General features: G+C 47.6%; 1 protein-coding gene across 1 annotated transcript in view; it reads left to right on the forward strand.

Moving 5' to 3' along the window:
- LOC110495360 (propionyl-CoA carboxylase subunit alpha) overlaps window positions 1-18,280 on the forward strand; it is a 50,331-nt gene that overhangs the window by 18,087 nt on the left and 13,964 nt on the right. The window contains exons 7-16 of the mRNA XM_036981971.1: window positions 10,315-10,446; window positions 12,079-12,115; window positions 12,415-12,493; window positions 12,670-12,867; window positions 13,144-13,294; window positions 13,448-13,591; window positions 13,805-13,879; window positions 16,782-16,850; window positions 16,955-17,030; window positions 17,222-17,435. Of these exons, the coding sequence (XP_036837866.1) occupies window positions 10,315-10,446; window positions 12,079-12,115; window positions 12,415-12,493; window positions 12,670-12,867; window positions 13,144-13,294; window positions 13,448-13,591; window positions 13,805-13,879; window positions 16,782-16,850; window positions 16,955-17,030; window positions 17,222-17,435 (1,175 nt within the window). The remainder of the gene's footprint in view (window positions 1-10,314; window positions 10,447-12,078; window positions 12,116-12,414; window positions 12,494-12,669; window positions 12,868-13,143; window positions 13,295-13,447; window positions 13,592-13,804; window positions 13,880-16,781; window positions 16,851-16,954; window positions 17,031-17,221; window positions 17,436-18,280) is intronic.

Consider the following 18,280-nt stretch of genomic DNA (forward strand, 5'->3'; position numbering starts at 1 on the left):
TTATAAGCCTTAAGTACTGTCATGTGTCCAGGGCTAGTGGGTAATGTAGGAGGGGTAGATGTGACATCAGGAGACTAGGCCTCAACTATTACAGCCTGAAGGGGTTTGTGTTGAGTTCCCAAGACGGCACTGTTTTGACTGACAAGAAATGTCTGTGATGGAGTCTCTTCCTGTATCTTTTACCTATTTCACATTTGACTTATTTTTGTCCTCGCCAGCTTTGACTTTGCTTATAGCTGCTTTATTGAAGAAAAATGTACTCACTATGACTGAGATGTTGTTGTCCCACCTCACTATGACTGAGATGTGGTTGTCCCACCTCACTATGACTGAGATGTGGTTGTCCCACCTCACTATGACTGAGATTTGGTTGTCCCACCTCACTATGACTGAGATGTTGTTGTCCCCCCTCACTATGACTGAGATGTGGTTGTCCCCCCTCACTATGACTGAGATGTTGTTGTCCCACCTCACTATGACTGAGATGTGGTTGTCCCTCACTATGACTGAGATGTGGTTGTCCCACCTCACTATGACTGAGATGTTGTTGTCCCCCCTCACTATGACTGAGATGTGGTTGTCCCTCACTATGACTGAGATGTGGTTGTCCCACCTCACTATGACTGAGATGTTGTTGTCCCACCTCACTATGACTGAGATGTTGTTGTCCCACCTCACTATGACTGAGATGTGGTTGTCCCTCACTATGACTGAGATGTTGTTGTCCCCCCTCACTATGACTGAGATGTGGTTGTCCCTCACTATGACTGAGATGTGGTTGTCCCTCACTATGACTGAGATGTGGTTGTCCCCCCTCACTATGACTGAGATGTTGTTGTCCCTCACTATGACTGAGATGTGGTTGTCCCTCACTATGACTGAGATGTTGTTGTCCCCCCTCACTATGACTGAGATGTGGTTGTCTCACCTCACTATGACTGAGATGTGGTTGTCCCTCACTATGACTGAGATGTTGTTGTCCCTCACTATGACTGAGATGTTGTTGTCCCACCTCACTATGACTGAGATGTTGTTGTCCCACCTCACTATGACTGAGATGTGGTTGTCCCTCACTATGACTGAGATGTGGTTGTCCCTCACTATGACTGAGATGTTGTTGTCCCTCACTATGACTGAGATGTTGTTGTCCCTCACTATGACTGAGATGTTGTTGTCCCACCTCACTATGACTGAGATGTGGATGTCCCCCTTCACTATGACTGAGATGTGGTTGTCCCCCTTCACTATGACTGAGATGTGGTTGTCCCACCTCACTATGACTGAGATGTGGTTGTCCCACCTCACTATGACTGAGATGTGGTTGTCCCACCTCACTATGACTGAGATGTGGTTGTCCCACCTCACTATGACTGAGATGTGGTTGTCCCCCCTCACTATGACTGAGATGTGGTTGTCCCCCCTCACTATGACTGAGATGTGGTTGTCTCACCTCACTATGACTGAGATGTGGTTGTCCCTCATTATGACTGAGATGTGGTTGTCCCTCACTATGACTGAGATGTTGTTGTCCCTCACTATGACTGAGATGTTGTTGTCCCTCACTATGACTGAGATGTTGTTGTCCCACCTCACTATGACTGAGATGTGGTTGTCCCCCTTCACTATGACTGAGATGTGGTTGTCCCACCTCACTATGACTGAGATGTGGTTGTCCCACCTCACTATGACTGAGATGTGGTTGTCCCACCTCACTATGACTGAGATGTGGTTGTCCCCCCTCACTATGACTGAGATTTGGTTGTCCCACCTCACTATGACTGAGATGTGGTTGTCCCTCACTATGACTGAGATGTGGTTGTCCCCCCTCACTATGACTGAGATGTTGTTGTCCCACCTCACTATGACTGAGATGTGGTTGTCCCCCCTCACTATGACTGAGATGTGGTTGTCCCACCTCACTATGACTGAGATGTGGTTGTCCCCCCTCACTATGACTGAGATGTGGTTGTCTCACCTCACTATGACTGAGATGTGGTTGTCCCTCATTATGACTGAGATGTTGTTGTCCCTCACTATGACTGAGATGTTGTTGTCCCACCTCACTATGACTGAGATGTTGTTGTCCCACCTCACTATGACTGAGATGTGGTTGTCCCTCACTATGACTGAGATGTTGTTGTCCCTCACTATGACTGAGATGTTGTTGTCCCTCACTATGACTGAGATGTTGTTGTCCCACCTCACTATGACTGAGATGTGGTTGTCCCCCTTCACTATGACTGAGATGTGGTTGTCCCACCTCACTATGACTGAGATGTGGTTGTCCCACCTCACTATGACTGAGATGTGGTTGTCCCACCTCACTATGACTGAGATGTGGTTGTCCCCCCTCACTATGACTGAGATTTGGTTGTCCCACCTCACTATGACTGAGATGTGGTTGTCCCCCCTCACTATGACTGAGATGTTGTTGTCCCTCACTATGACTGAGATGCTGTTGTCCCTCACTATGACTGAGATGTTGTTGTCCCTCACTATGACTGAGATGTTGTTGTCCCTCACTATGACTGAGATGTTGTTGTCCCTCACTATGACTGAGATGTGGTTGTCCCACCTCACTATGACTGAGATGTGGTTGTCCCACCTCACTATGACTGAGATGTGGTTGTCCCACCTCACTATGACTGAGATGTGGTTGTCCCACCTCACTATAACTGAGATGTTGTTGTCCCTCACTATGACTGAGATGTGGTTGTCCCACCTCACTATGACTGAGATGTGGTTGTCCCACCTCACTATGACTGAGATGTTGTTGTCCCTCACTATGACTGAGATGTTGTTGTCCCTCACTATGACTGAGATGTTGTTGTCCCTCACTATGACTGAGATGTTGTTGTCCCACCTCACTATGACTGAGATGTGGTTGTCCCCCTTCACTATGACTGAGATGTGGTTGTCCCACCTCACTATGACTGAGATGTGGTTGTCCCACCTCACTATGACTGAGATGTGGTTGTCCCACCTCACTATGACTGAGATGTGGTTGTCCCCCCTCACTATGACTGAGATTTGGTTGTCCCACCTCACTATGACTGAGATGTGGTTGTCCCCCCTCACTATGACTGAGATGTGGTTGTCCCCCCTCACTATGACTGAGATGTTGTTGTCCCTCACTATGACTGAGATGTTGTTGTCCCTCACTATGACTGAGATGTTGTTGTCCCTCACTATGACTGAGATGTTGTTGTCCCTCACTATGACTGAGATGTGGTTGTCCCACCTCACTATGACTGAGATGTGGTTGTCCCACCTCACTATGACTGAGATGTGGTTGTCCCACCTCACTATGACTGAGATGTGGTTGTCCCACCTCACTATGACTGAGATGTGGTTGTCCCTCACTATGACTGAGATGTGGTTGTCCCACCTCACTATGACTGAGATGTGGTTGTCCCACCTCACTATGACTGAGATGTTGTTGTCCCTCACTATGACTGAGATGTGGTTGTCCCACCTCACTATGACTGAGATGTGGTTGTCCCTCACTATGACTGAGATGTTGTTGTCCCACCTCACTATGACTGAGATGTTGTTGTCCCACCTCACTATGACTGAGATGTTGTTGTCCCACCTCACTATGACTGAGATGTTGTTGTCCCACCTCACTATGACTGCGATGTTGTTGTCCCTCACTATGACTGAGATGTGGTTGTCCCTCACTATGACTGAGATGTGGTTGTCCCTCACTATGACTGAGATGTGGTTGTCCCTCACTATGACTGAGATATGGTTGTCCCTCACTATGACTGAGATGTGGTTGTCCCACCTCACTATGACTGAGATGTGGTTGTCCCCCCTCACTATGACTGAGATGTGGTTGTCCCCCCTCACTATGACTGAGATGTGGTTGTCCCACCTCACTATGACTGAGATGTTGTTGTCCCTCACTATGACTGAGATGTTGTTGTCCCTCACTATGACTGAGATGTGGTTGTCCCACCTCACTATGACTGAGATGTGGTTGTCCCACCTCACTATGACTGAGATGTGGTTGTCCCACCTCACTATGACTGAGATGTGGTTGTCCCACCTCACTATAACTGAGATGTGGTTGTCCCTCACTATGACTGAGATGTGGTTGTCCCACCTCACTATGACTGAGATGTGGTTGTCCCACCTCACTATGACTGAGATGTTGTTGTCCCTCACTATGACTGAGATGTTGTTGTCCCTCACTATGACTGAGATGTTGCTGTCCCTCACTATGACTGAGATGTTGTTGTCCCTCACTATGACTGAGATGTTGTTGTCCCACCTCACTATGACTGAGATGTTGTTGTCCCACCTCACTATGACTGAGATGTTGTTGTCCCACCTCACTATGACTGCGATGTTGTTGTCCCTCACTATGACTGAGATGTGGTTGTCCCTCACTATGACTGAGATGTGGTTGTCCCTCACTATGACTGAGATGTGGTTGTCCCTCACTATGACTGAGATTTGGTTGTCCCTCACTATGACTGAGATGTGGTTGTCCCACCTCACTATGACTGAGATGTGGTTGTCCCACCTCACTATGACTGAGATGTGGTTGTCCCCCCTCACTATGACTGAGATGTGGTTGTCCCACCTCACTATGACTGAGATGTGGTTGTCCCACCTCACTATGACTGAGATGTGGTTGTCCCCCCTCACTATGACTGAGATGTGGTTGTCCCCCCTCACTATGACTGAGATGTGGTTGTCCCACCTCACTATGACTGAGATGTGGTTGTCCCACCTCACTATGACTGAGATGTTGTTGTCCCACCTCACTATGACTGAGATGTTGTTGTCCCTCACTATGACTGAGATGTTGTTGTCCCTCACTATGACTGAGATGTTGTTGTCCCTCACTATGACTGAGATGTTGTTGTCCCTCACTATGACTGAGATGTGGTTGTCCCACCTCACTATGACTGAGATGTGGTTGTCCCACCTCACTATGACTGAGATGTAGTTGTCCCACCTCACTATAACTGAGATGTGGTTGTCCCACCTCACTATAACTGAGATGTGGTTGTCCCACCTCACTATGACTGAGATGTGGTTGTCCCACCTCACTATGACTGAGATGTGGTTGTCCCACCTCACTATGACTGAGATGTGGTTGTCCCACCTCACTATGACTGAGATGTTGTTGTCCCTCACTATGACTGAGATGTTGTTGTCCCTCACTATGACTGAGATGTTGTTGTCCCTCACTATGACTGAGATGTTGTTGTCCCACCTCACTATGACTGAGATGTTGTTGTCCCACCTCACTATGACTGAGATGTTGTTGTCCCACCTCACTATGACTGAGATGTTGTTGTCCCACCTCACTATGACTGAGATGTTGTTGTCCCACCTCACTATGACTGCGATGTTGTTGTCCCTCACTATGACTGAGATGTGGTTGTCCCACCTCACTATGACTGAGATGTGGTTGTCCCACCTCGCTATGACTGAGATGTGGTTGTCCCACCTCACTATGACTGAGATGTGGTTGTCCCACCTCACTATGACTGAGATGTGGTTGTCCCACCTCACTATGACTGAGATGTGGTTGTCCCACCTCACTATGACTGAGATGTGGTTGTCCCCCCTCACTATGACTGAGATGTGGTTGTCTCACCTCACTATGACTGAGATGTGGTTGTCCCTCACTATGACTGAGATGCTGTTGTCCCTCACTATGACTGAGATGTTGTTGTCCCACCTCACTATGACTGAGATGTTGTTGTCCCACCTCACTATGACTGAGATGTGGTTGTCCCTCACCATGACTGAGATGTTGTTGTCCCTCACTATGACTGAGATGTTGTTGTCCCACCTCACTATGACTGAGATGTGGTTGTCCCCCTTCACTATGACTGAGATGTGGTTGTCCCTCACTATGACTGAGATGTGGTTGTCCCACCTCACTATGACTGAGATGTTGTTGTCCCACCTCACTATGACTGAGATGTGGTTGTCCCACCTCACTATGACTGAGATGTGGTTGTCCCCCTTCACTATGACTGAGATGTGGTTGTCCCCCCTCACTATGACTGAGATGTGGTTGTCCCTCACTATGAATGAGATGTGGTTGTCCCACCTCACTATGACTGAGATGTGGTTGTCCCACCTCACTATGACTGAGATGTGGTTGTCCCCCCTCACTATGACTGAGATGTTGTTGTCCCTCACTATGACTGAGATGTTGTTGTCCCTCACTATGACTGAGATGTGGTTGTCCCACCTCACTATGACTGAGATGTTGTTGTCCCTCACTATGACTGAGATGTTGTTGTCCCTCACTATGACTGAGATGTTGTTGTCCCTCACTATGACTGAGATGTTGTTGTCCCTCACTATGACTGAGATGTTGTTGTCCCTCACTATGACTGAGATGTTGTTGTCCCTCACTATGACTGAGATGTGGTTGTCCCACCTCACTATGACTGAGATGTGGTTGTCCCACCTCACTATGACTGAGATGTGGGTGTCCCACCTCACTATAACTGAGATGTGGTTGTCCCCCCTCACTATGACTGAGATGTTGTTGTCCCTCACTATGACTGAGATGTTGTTGTCCCTCACTATGACTGAGATGTTGTTGTCCCTCACTATGACTGAGATGTGGTTGTCCCACCTCACTATGACTGAGATGTGGTTGTCCCACCTCACTATTACTGAGATGTGGTTGTCCCACCTCACTATGACTGAGATGTTGTTGTCCCTCACTATGACTGAGATGTTGTTGTCCCTCACTATGACTGAGATGTTGTTGTCCCACCTCACTATGACTGAGATGTGGTTGTCCCACCTCACTATAACTGAGATGTGGTTGTCCCTCACTATGACTGAGATGTGGTTGTCCCACCTCACTATGACTGAGATGTGGTTGTCCCACCTCACTATGACTGAGATGTGGTTGTCCCTCACTATGACTGAGATGTGGTTGTCCCTCACTATGACTGAGATGTGGTTGTCCCTCACTATGACTGAGATGTGGTTGTCCCTCACTATGACTGAGATGTGGTTGTCCCTCGCTATGACTGGGATGTGGTTGTCCCTCACTATGACTGAGATGTTGTTGTCCCTCACTATGACTGAGATGTGGTTGTCCCCCCTCACTATGACTGAGATGTGGTTGTCCCCCCTCACTATGACTGAGATGTGGTTGTCCCCCCTCACTATGACTGAGATGTGGTTGTCCCTCACTATGACTGAGATGTGGTTGTCCCCCCTCACTATGACTGAGATGTTGTTGTCCCTCACTATGACTGAGATGTGGTTGTCCCTCACTATGACTGAGATGTGGTTGTCCCACCTCACTATGACTGAGATGTGGTTGTCCCTCACTATGACTGAGATGTTGTTGTCCCACCTCACTATGACTGAGATGTTGTTGTCCCTCGCTATGACTGAGATGTGGTTGTCCCTCACTATGACTGAGATGTTGTTGTCCCACCTCACTATGACTGAGATGTTGTTGTCCCTCACTATGACTGAGATGTGGTTGTCCCACCTCACTATGACTGAGATGTGGTTGTCCCACCTCACTATGTTTAGGGGAGATAAACTGTAAGTCTCTCTGAATAAGAGTGTCTGCTAAATGACACATTTGTGATAAATACTGAAATTGGTGAAAAATGTTGAACACGTTTAAATTCTTGAGCTGCCTGGTACAATGGAACCAATTCAACCACTATAATCATGTAGGTTGGTATAGGTGGCATCTCTATACTGACCCAGGTCTGTTCATTATGTAGGTTGGTATAGGTAGCATCTCTATACTGACCCAGGTCTGTTCATTATGTAGGTTGGTATAGGTGGCATCTCTATACTGACCCAGGTCTGTTCATTATGTAGGTTGGTATAGGTGGCATCTCTATACTGACCCAGGTCTGTTCATTATGTAGGTTGGTATAGGTGGCATCTCTATACTGACCCAGGTCTGTTCATTATGTAGGTTGGTATAGGTGGCATCTCTATACTGACCCAGGTCTGTTCATTATGTAGGTTGGTATAGGTAGCAGATCTCTATACTGACCCAGGTCTGTTCATTATGTAGGTTGGTATAGGTAGCAGATCTATACTGACCCAGGTCTGTTCATTATGTAGGTTGGTATAGGTAGCATCTCTATACTGACCCAGGTCTGTTCATTATGTAGGTTGGTATAGGTAGCAGATCTCTATTCTGACCCAGGTCTGTTCATTATGTAGGTTGGTATAGGTAGCAGATCTATATTGACCCAGGTCTGTTCATTATGTAGGTTGGTATAGGTGGCATCTCTATACTGACCCAGGTCTGTTCAGGTTGCATCTCTATACTGACCCAGGTCTGTTCATTATGTAGGTTGGTATAGGTAGCAGATCTATACTGACCCAGGTCTGTTCAGGTTGCATCTCTATACTGACCCAGGTCTGTTCAGGTTGCATCTCTATACTGACCCAGGTCTGTTCAGGTTGCATCTCTATACTGACCCAGGTCTGTTCAGGTTGCATCTCTATACTGACCCAGGTCTGTTCAGGTTGCATCTCTATACTGACCCAGGTCTGTTCAGGTTGCATCTCTATACTGACCCAGGTCTGTTCAGGTTGCATCTCTATACTGACCCAGGTCTGTTCAGGTTGCATCTCTATACTGACCCAGGTCTGTTCAGGTTGCATCTCTATACTGACCCAGGTCTGTTCAGGTTGCATCTCTATACTGACCCAGGTCTGTTCATTATGTAGGTTGGTATAGGTAGCATCTCTATACTGACCCAGGTCTGTTCATTATGTAGGTTGGTATAGGTAGCAGATCTATACTGACCCAGGTCTGTTCATTATGTAGGTTGGTATAGGTAGCAGATCTATACTGACCCAGGTCTGTTCATTATGTAGGTTGGTTTAGGTAGCAGATCTATATTGACCCAGGGCTATTCATTATGTAGGTTGGTATAGGTAGCAGATCTATACTGACCCAGGTCTGTTCATTATGTAGGTTGGTATAGGTGGCATCTCTATACTGACCCAGGTCTGTTCATTATGTAGGTTGGTATAGGTAGCAGATCTATACTGACCCAGGTCTGTTCATTATGTAGGTTGGTATAGGTGGCATCTCTATACTGACTCAGGTCTGTTCATTATGTAGGTTGGTATAGGTAGCAGATCTATACTGACCCAGGTCTGTTCATTATGTAGGTTGGTATAGGTAGCAGATCTCTATACTGACCCAGGTCTGTTCAGGTTGCATCTCTATACTGACCCAGGTCTGGTCATTATGTAGGTTGGTATAGGTAGCAGATCTCTATACTGACCCAGGTCTGTTCAGGTTGCATCTCTATACTGACCCAGGTCTGTTCAGGTTGCATCTCTATACTGACCCAGGTCTGTTCATTATGTAGGTTGGTTCAGGTTGCATCTCTATACTGACCCAGGTCTAGTCATTATGTAGGTTGGTTTAGGTAGCAGATCTATACTGACCCAGGTCTGTTCATTATGTAGGTTGGTATAGGTAGCAGATCTCTATTCTGACCCAGGTCTGTTCATTATGTAGGTTGGTTTAGGTAGCAGATCTATACTGACCCAGGTCTGTTCATTATGTAGGTTGGTATAGGTGGCATCTCTATACTGACCCAGGTCTGTTCATTATGTAGGTTGGTATAGGTAGAATCTCTACTGTCCCAGGTGTCTGTCTCAGTGGTTCCAGTGTATGGTTGTTCTCTGATGTGGTGATGTTGTTGTTGGTCTCCTACAGGCTGTCCCAGGTGTGATCGTCTGTCTCAGTGGTTCTGGTGTATGGTTGTTCTCTGATGTGGTGATGTTGTTGTTGGTCTCCTACAGGCTGTCCCAGGTGTGATCGTCTGTCTCAGTGGTTCTGGTGTATGGTTGTTCTCTGATGTGGTGATGATGTTGTTGGTCTCCTACAGGCTGTCCCAGGTGTGATCGTCTGTCTCAGTTGTTCCAGTGTATGGTTGTTCTCTGATGTGGTGATGTTGTTGTTGGTCTCCTACAGGCTGTCCCAGGTGTGATCGTCTGTCTCAGTGGTTCCAGTGTATGGTTGTTCTCTGATGTGGTGATGTTGTTGTTGGTCTCCTACAGGCTGTCCCAGGTGTGATCGTCTGTCTCAGTTGTTCCAGTGTATGGTTGTTCTCTGATGTGGTGATGTTGTTGTTGGTCTCCTACAGGCTGTCCCAGGTGTGATCGTCTGTCTCAGTGGTTCCAGTGTATGGTTGTTCTCTGATGTGGTGATGTTGTTGTTGGTCTCCTACAGGCTGTCCCAGGTGTGATTGTCTGTCTCAGTGGTTCTGGTGTATGGTTGTTCTCTGATGTGGTGATGATGTTGTTGGTCTCCTACAGGCAGCAGAAGACGTGGTGTTCATAGGACCGGACACCCACGCCATCCATGCCATGGGCGACAAGATCGAGAGCAAGCTCCTTGCCAAGGCAGCCAATGTCAACGTCATCCCTGGGTTTGACGGGGTCGTCGAGGTGAGCTATACTGTCAACATGGTTGTCCTGGCAACAACTTTCAGGAAGCTTAGGATCGTCCTGGCAACAAATCAAACTGGATCTACATTTTAACAGTACCACTCAGATCTGGTCTTCATTATCCCTCATTCTACACACAGGCATTTGTTTCCCCCCTCCATCTCTATTCTCCTCTACCCCCTCTCTCCTCTACCCCCTCTCTCCTCTGCCCCCTCTTTCCTCAGCCATTTGCCTTTCTCGGTCTCTCTCAATCTTCCCTTCTTTCTCCTCCTGCTCTCCCACTCTCCTCTCCCCCCTCTCCTCCTGCTCTTCCACTCTCCTCTCCCCCTCTCTCTCCTCCTGCTCTTCCTCTCTCCTCTCCCACCTCTCTCTCTCTCTCCTCTCCCACCTCTCTCTCTCTCCTCTCCCACCTTTCTCTCTCCTCTCCCACCTCTCTCTCTCTCTCCTCTCCCACCTCTCTCTCTCTCTCCTCTCCCACCTCTCTTCTCCTGCTCTTCCACTCTCCTCTCCCCCCTCTCTCCTCTCCTGCTCTTCCCCTCCTCTGTATACAGTGATGGTCCTAATAGAGCTGTGTGGGCCATGTTTAACACTTCTCCTGCTGATGGCTAGTAGATAAATAGATACAGATGGTTGTTGTCACGTAGCTGTCACAGGCCAGGGGGGCAACAACAGCTCTGATGGGGTGATCTCTTCTACCTATGCTGCCCCCAGGGCATGATTGATGGGCTAGACAGACAGACCCGCAGGGAGTCAGACAGTCAGGCAGACCGGCAGGGATTCAGACAGTCAGGCAGACAGACAGACAGGCAGGGAGACAGACAGACAGGCAGGGAGACAGACAGACAGGCAGGGAGACAGACAGACAGACAGGCAGGGAGACAGACAGACAGACAGGCAGGGAGACAGACAGACAGACAGACAGGCAGGGAGACAGACAGACAGACAGGCAGGCAGGCAGGGAGACAGACGGGCAGGCAGGCAGGGAGGCAGGGAGACAGGGAGACAGGCAGGCAGGGAGACAGGCAGACAGGCAGGAAGACAGGCAGACAGACAGGCAGGCAGACAGGCAGGCAGGCAGGCAGGGAGACAGGCAGGCAGGCAGGGAGACAGGCAGGCAGGCAGGGAGACAGGCAGGCAGGCAGGGAGACAGACAGACAGGCAGGCAGGCAGGCAGGCAGGCAGGCAGGCAGGCAGGCAGGCAGGGAGGCAGGCAGGCAGGCAGGCAGGCAGGCAGGCAGGCCGGCAGGCAGGGAGACAGACAGGCAGGCAGGCAGGGAGACAGACAAGCAGGCAGGCAGGCAGGGAGACAGACAAGCAGGCAGGCAGGCAGGGAGACAGACAAGCAGGCAGGCAGCAGGGAGACAGACAAGCAGGCAGGCAGGCAGGGAGACAGGCAGGGAGGCAGACAAGCAGGCAGGCAGGCAGGGAGGCAGACAAGCAGGCAGGCAGGCAGGCAGGGAGACAGACAAGCAGGCAGGCAGGCAGGGAGACAGGCAGGCAGGGAGACAGGCAGGCAGGGAGACACAGACAGGCAGGGAGACACAGAGGAACAAAGGGATGGTTGAGGAGATGAGGGTGAGCCCTCCCTCTGCTGGTGGTTGGTGGAACTTACAAATCTGTCTCCTGTCTCAGAACGTGGAGGACGCTGTGAAGATTGCAGGAGACATCGGTAAGTGAATCAAAATTCCATTCATTAATTAAAAAAATATTTGCCTGGCCTCCATGCAGAATTTTCATATGTTGTTGATCAGGCTACCCGGGTCATATTGTGTTGTTGATCAGGCTACCCGGGTCATATTGTGTTGTTGATCAGGCTACCCGGGTCATATTGTGTTGTTGATCAGGCTACCCGGGTCATATTGTGTTGTTGATCAGGCTACCCGGGTCATATTGTGTTGTTGATCAGGCTACCCGGGTCATATTGTGTTGTTGATCAGGCTACCCGGGTCATATTGTGTTGTTGATCAGGCTACCCGGTGATGATCAAGGCCTCAGCAGGAGGAGGGGGAAAAGGCATGAGGATCGCCTGGAACGATGATGAGACCAGGTGACATTCGTTATTACTGTAATAAATGCAATTAAAATATAATAATAAAAACATTTCAATTATACAATTATTTATACGTCTCTACACTGTGTAGTAAATGGCAATAAGATATTTATAGACTTTATTAAGACATTTAATTAGACTTGAATAAACCGCTTCCATTCTGTCTTTCCCAGGGAAGGTTTTCGTTTGTCCTCACAGGAGGCTGCGTCTAGTTTCGGAGACGACCGTCTGCTGATAGAGAAGTTTGTAGACAACCCCAGACACATTGAGATCCAGGTCCTGGCTGATAAGCATGGTAATGCTCTGTGGCTGAACGAGAGGGAGTGTTCTATCCAGAGGAGGAACCAGAAGGTGGTGGAGGAGGCTCCAAGGTCAGGGGTCAATGTTTTCACCTTTAACTTATTCATTGGTGTAAGTCCCAGGTGGGCTCCCGAGTGGAGCAGCGGTCTAAGTCACTGCAGTACCTGGTTCGAATCCAGGCTGCATCACATCCGGTCGTGATTGTGAGTCCAGCGTCGTCTGGGTTTGGCCCTTATAGGTGGTCATTGTAAATAAGAATTTGTTCTAAACTGCCTAGTTAAATAAAGGTTACATTAAATAAATGTCTTGGTTTCTAAGTTATGTGATTTCTGTCCTCCTCTCTGCAGTACGTTCCTGGACCCAGAGACGCGTCGTGCGATGGGGGAGCAAGCGGTACAGCTGGCTAAAGCAGTCCACTACTCCTCTGCCGGGACCGTAGAGTTCTTGGTGGACTCCAACAAGAACTTCTACTTCCTGGAGATGAACACTCGCCTCCAGGTGGGGCGATGGGAAGAAAGCCGTAGTTTACTCTCTGTGTGTGTTTTTCTGTGACATGACAAGTCCAGACACTTGAACCAAGTGACTTCCTGTAACCAACCCAGTCCTCCCCTCTGAGTGGTTGACCTGACCGCTGACCTTTGCCCCCTTCAGGTGGAGCACCCAATCACAGAGTGCATCACTGGTCTGGACCTGGTGCAGCAGATGATCCGTGTGGCCAAGGGTTTCCCTCTGCTACACAAACAGGAAGACATCCCCATCAACGGCTGGGCTATAGAGAGCCGAGTCTACGCTGAGGTGGGCTTCACTGAACACTTGTTCTGCTCTGTACCGTAGAGTGAAGCCGGTCAACCGTGGCCCTTCTGCTGCCTTGTGAATGTGTCAGTTCTCTCTATGAAGCGCTTTCTGGGTCCCCACTGTCTGCTGGACACTTCCCGTGTGTTATAGAGGTTATGGAGAGTTTAATTAGGCAGTTATAACCCGTTATAAAGCATGTTTCTCCTTCTCCAGGACCCCTACAAGTCCTTTGGCCTGCCCTCCATTGGACGCCTGTCACAGTACCAGGAACCCATCAACCTCCCAAAGGTGAGTCACATGCATGTACACTTTTTGCTTGTGTGCATATGCTCTGAGTTGACCTCTCTGTTATTTCTACTGAAGACGTGATGTGTGTTGACCTCTCTGTTATTTCTGCTGATGATGTGTGTTGACCTCTCTGTTATTTCTGCTGATGATGTGTGTTGACCTCTCTGTTATTTCTGCTGATGATGTGTGTTGACCTCTCTGTTATTTCTGCTGATGATGTGTGTTGACCTCTCTGTTATTTCTGCTGATGATGTGTGTTGACCTCTCTGTTATTTCTGCTGATGATGTGTGTTGACCTCTCTGTTATTTCTGCTGATGATGTGTGTTGACCTCTCTGTTATTTCTGCTGATGATGTGTGTTGACCTCTCTGTTATTTCTGCTGATGATGTGTGTTGACCTCTCTGTTATTTCTGCTGATGATGTGTGTTGACCTCTCTGTTATTTCTGCTGATGATGTGTGTTGACCTCTCTGTTATTTCTGCTGATGATGTGTGTTGACCTCTCTGTTATTTCTGCTGATGATGTGTGTTGACCTCTCTGTTATTTCTGCTGATGATGTGTGTTGACCTCTCTGTTATTTCTGCTGATGATGTGTGTTGACCTCTCTGTTATTTCTGCTGATGATGTGTGTTGACCTCTCTGTTATTTCTGCTGATGATGTGTGTTGACCTCTCTGTTATTTCTGCTGATGATGTGTTGACCTCTCTGTTATTTCTGCTGATGATGTGTGTTGACCTCTCTGTTATTTCTACTGAAGACGTGATGTGTGTTGACCTCTCGGTTATTTCTGCTGATGATGTGTGTTGACCTCTCTGTTATTTCTACTGAAGACGTGATGTGTGTTGACCTCTCTGTTATTTCTGCTGATGATGTGTGTTGACCTCTCTGTTATTTCTGCTGAAGACGTGATGTGTGTTGACCTCTCTGTTATTTCTGCTGAAGACGTGATGTGTGTTGACCTCTCTGTTATTTCTGCTGAAGACGTGATGTGTGTTGACCTCTCTGTTATTTCTGCTGAAGACGTGATGTGTGTTGACCTCTCTGTTATTTCTGCTGATGATGTGTGTTGACCTCTGTTATTTCTGCTGGAGACGTGATGTGTGTTGACCTCTCTGTTATTTCTACTGAAGACGTGATGTGTGTTGACCTCTCTGTTATTTCTGCTGAAGACGTGATGTGTGTTGACCTCTCTGTTATTTCTACTGAAGACGTGATGTGTGTTGACCTCTCTGTTATTTCTACTGAAGACGTGATGTGTGTTGACCTCTCTGTTATTTCTGCTGATGATGTGTGTTGACCTCTCTGTTATTTCTACTGAAGACGTGATGTGTGTTGATCTCTCTGTTATTTCTACTGAAGACGTGTGTTGACCTCTCTGTTATTTCTGCTGAAGACGTGATGTGTGTTGACCTCTCTGTTATTTCTGCTGATGATGTGTGTTGACCTCTCTGTTATTTCTGCTGGAGACGTGATGTGTGTTGACCTCTCTGTTATTTCTACTGAAGACGTGATGTGTGTTGACCTCTCTGTTATTTCTGCTGAAGACGTGATGTGTGTTGACCTCTCTGTTATTTCTACTGAAGACGTGATGTGTGTTGACCTCTCTGTTATTTCTACTGAAGACGTGATGTGTGTTGACCTCTCTGTTATTTCTGCTGATGATGTGTGTTGAGCTCTCTGTTATTTCTACTGAAGACGTGATGTGTGTTGATCTCTCTGTTATTTCTGCTGAAGACGTGATGTGTGTTGACCTCTCTGTTATTTCTGCTGATGATGTGTGTTGACCTCTCTGTTATTTCTACTGAAGACGTGATGTGTGTTGATCTCTCTGTTATTTCTACTGAAGACGTGTGTTGACCTCTCTGTTATTTCTGCTGAAGACGTGATGTGTGTTGACCTCTCTGTTATTTCTGCTGATGATGTGTGTTGACCTCTCTGTTATTTCTACTGAAGACGTGATGTGTGTTGATCTCTCTGTTATTTCTACTGAAGACGTGTGTTGACCCCTCTGTTATTTCTGCTGAAGACGTGATGTGTGTTGACCTCTCTGTTATTTCTGCTGATGATGTGTGTTGACCTCTCTGTTATTTCTACTGAAGACGTGATGTGTGTTGATCTCTCTGTTATTTCTACTGAAGACGTGTGTTGACCCCTCTGTTATTTCTGCTGAAGACGTGATGTGTGTTGACCTCTGTTATTTCTGCTGAAGACGTGATGTGTGTTGACCTCTGTTATTTCTGCTGAAGACGTGATGTGTGTTGACCTCTCTGAACCTGACAGGATATTTCCACGGAACACTGCTGCTGTTCTCGTCAGGCCTCAGATGTACAGCATCACAATGCTTGTTGTTATGACTACTAATAATAGTGTCATATTTACATCTTCCTGTCCTCCCCCTGATGTCAAAACTATTGCTTTTGAAATGGCTTTAATTGTTATTGATATGTTATGTAAACATGAAACAACATGGAAATACATACTACATGTCCTATTTCTATCTTCCTGGAAGACTTGAGTCATACTGACATGTAGTCTTATTGACATGTAGTCATACTGACATGTAGTCATATTGACATGTAGTCACATATTGACATGTAGTCTTATTGACATGTAGTCATATTGACATGTAGTCATACTGACATGTAGTCATACTGACATGTAGTCATACTGACATGTAGTCATACTGACATGTAGTCACACTGACATGTAGTCATACTGACATGTAGTCATACTGACATGTAGTCATACTGACATGTAGTCATATTCACATGTAGTCATACTGACATGTAGTCATACTGACATGTAGTCACACTGACATGTAGTCACACTGACATGTAGTCTTATTGACATGTAGTCTTATTGACATGTAGTCACACTGACATGTTGTCTCCTCTCTATCAGGTGCGTGTGGACAGTGGCATCCAAGAAGGAAGTGACATCAGTATCTACTATGACCCAATGATCTCCAAGGTCAGCTGCTGTGTTCTCCCTCAAACTGCCCAACACAATCACATTGCCCTTTCCAATATGTTTTACTGATCTATAACGTGAATGTCCCTCTGTGCTCGCCGTAGCTGGTGACCTATGGCGCCACGCGCGCTGAAGCCCTGCAGAGGATGGAGGCGGCTCTCGATAACTATGTCATCAGAGGTAAGGCACTCACTCACTCACTCACTCACTCACTCACTCACTCACTCACTCACTCTGTGTTGGGTGTTAGAGCTTTCTGGAAGCATCTTCAGTACCTCAAGACTCTGACATTTTCTGTATAGCTACACACATGTAGAGGTTCTGATCTCTACTGGTCTCTGTCTGTTGTTCCTGTGTGTGTGACTGTCCAGGTGTGACCCACAACATCCCCCTGCTCAGAGAGATCATCACCCACCCTCGCTTCATCTCTGGTGACATCACCACTAACTTCCTGCCAGAGGAATACCCAGAGGGGTTCAAAGGTCACCAGCTGACCTCCGAGGGTCGCAGGGAGCTCGTCGCCACCGCAGCCGCTCTCTACGTCTCCGCACAGCTCCGCTCCCAGAGGTTCCTGGGTAATCTCAGGTAAATTAAACCAATTCAAATAACTGTGGGAACTTCTTGTAAGAATTGGTGCTGGAACAGCACATAGATAAAGCACCATCTTGGTCAGGTTGATACTATAAAATATGTTTTAAAAGATTTAACCTGGTTAAATCAAACGGAGAGGAGGTAAAAACACCAAGAGGTTCTAGTTGACATCAGAAAGAGCTAGAGCTCTCATTGTTCCTCATGTGTTAATTATTGTGCTGTTTCACTGTGTCTGAATGTCCATTGTCTGTTTTTACAGAGGTTATTATTGTGTTGTGTGTTTAAACCAGTGTTTTACATGTTCCATTGTTTGTAGCACCGGCTCAGTTCTGCAATATGTCACCAGTTAACAGAGCTGTATCCTAGCGTGGTGTAGCAGTCTGCTGGTCAAACTGTTAGACTTGATTCTCTCTGTCAGCCCTGCCATCTGTCTAAACATCTGGCCACATTTTCTTCTTTCTTTTTCGGATGGTTTCCTTTCGTTGTTCATGAACCGCCGGGGGTCGGTCTTTGTAGTTGCAGTCAGTGGTAGAGGCCCCCTCCCTCCCTTCTCTTACTCCTCCCCTCCCTCACTCCCTCACTCCCTCCCTCCCTCCCGCCCGCCCTCCCTCACTCACTCACTCACCCACCCTCTCACTCCCTCTCACTCACTCCCACTCACTCACTCCCACTCACTCACTCCCACTCACTCACTCACTCCCACTCACTCACTCCCACTCACTCACTCCCACTCACTCACACTCACTCACTCCCACTCACTCACACTCACTCACTCCCACTCACTCACTCTCTCTCTCACTCTCTCTCTCACTCACTCACTCACTCACTCACTCACTCAC

Source organism: Oncorhynchus mykiss, chromosome 7 (assembly GCF_013265735.2).
Source record: "Oncorhynchus mykiss isolate Arlee chromosome 7, USDA_OmykA_1.1, whole genome shotgun sequence".
NCBI classification, from domain to species: Eukaryota; Metazoa; Chordata; class Actinopteri; order Salmoniformes; family Salmonidae; genus Oncorhynchus; species Oncorhynchus mykiss.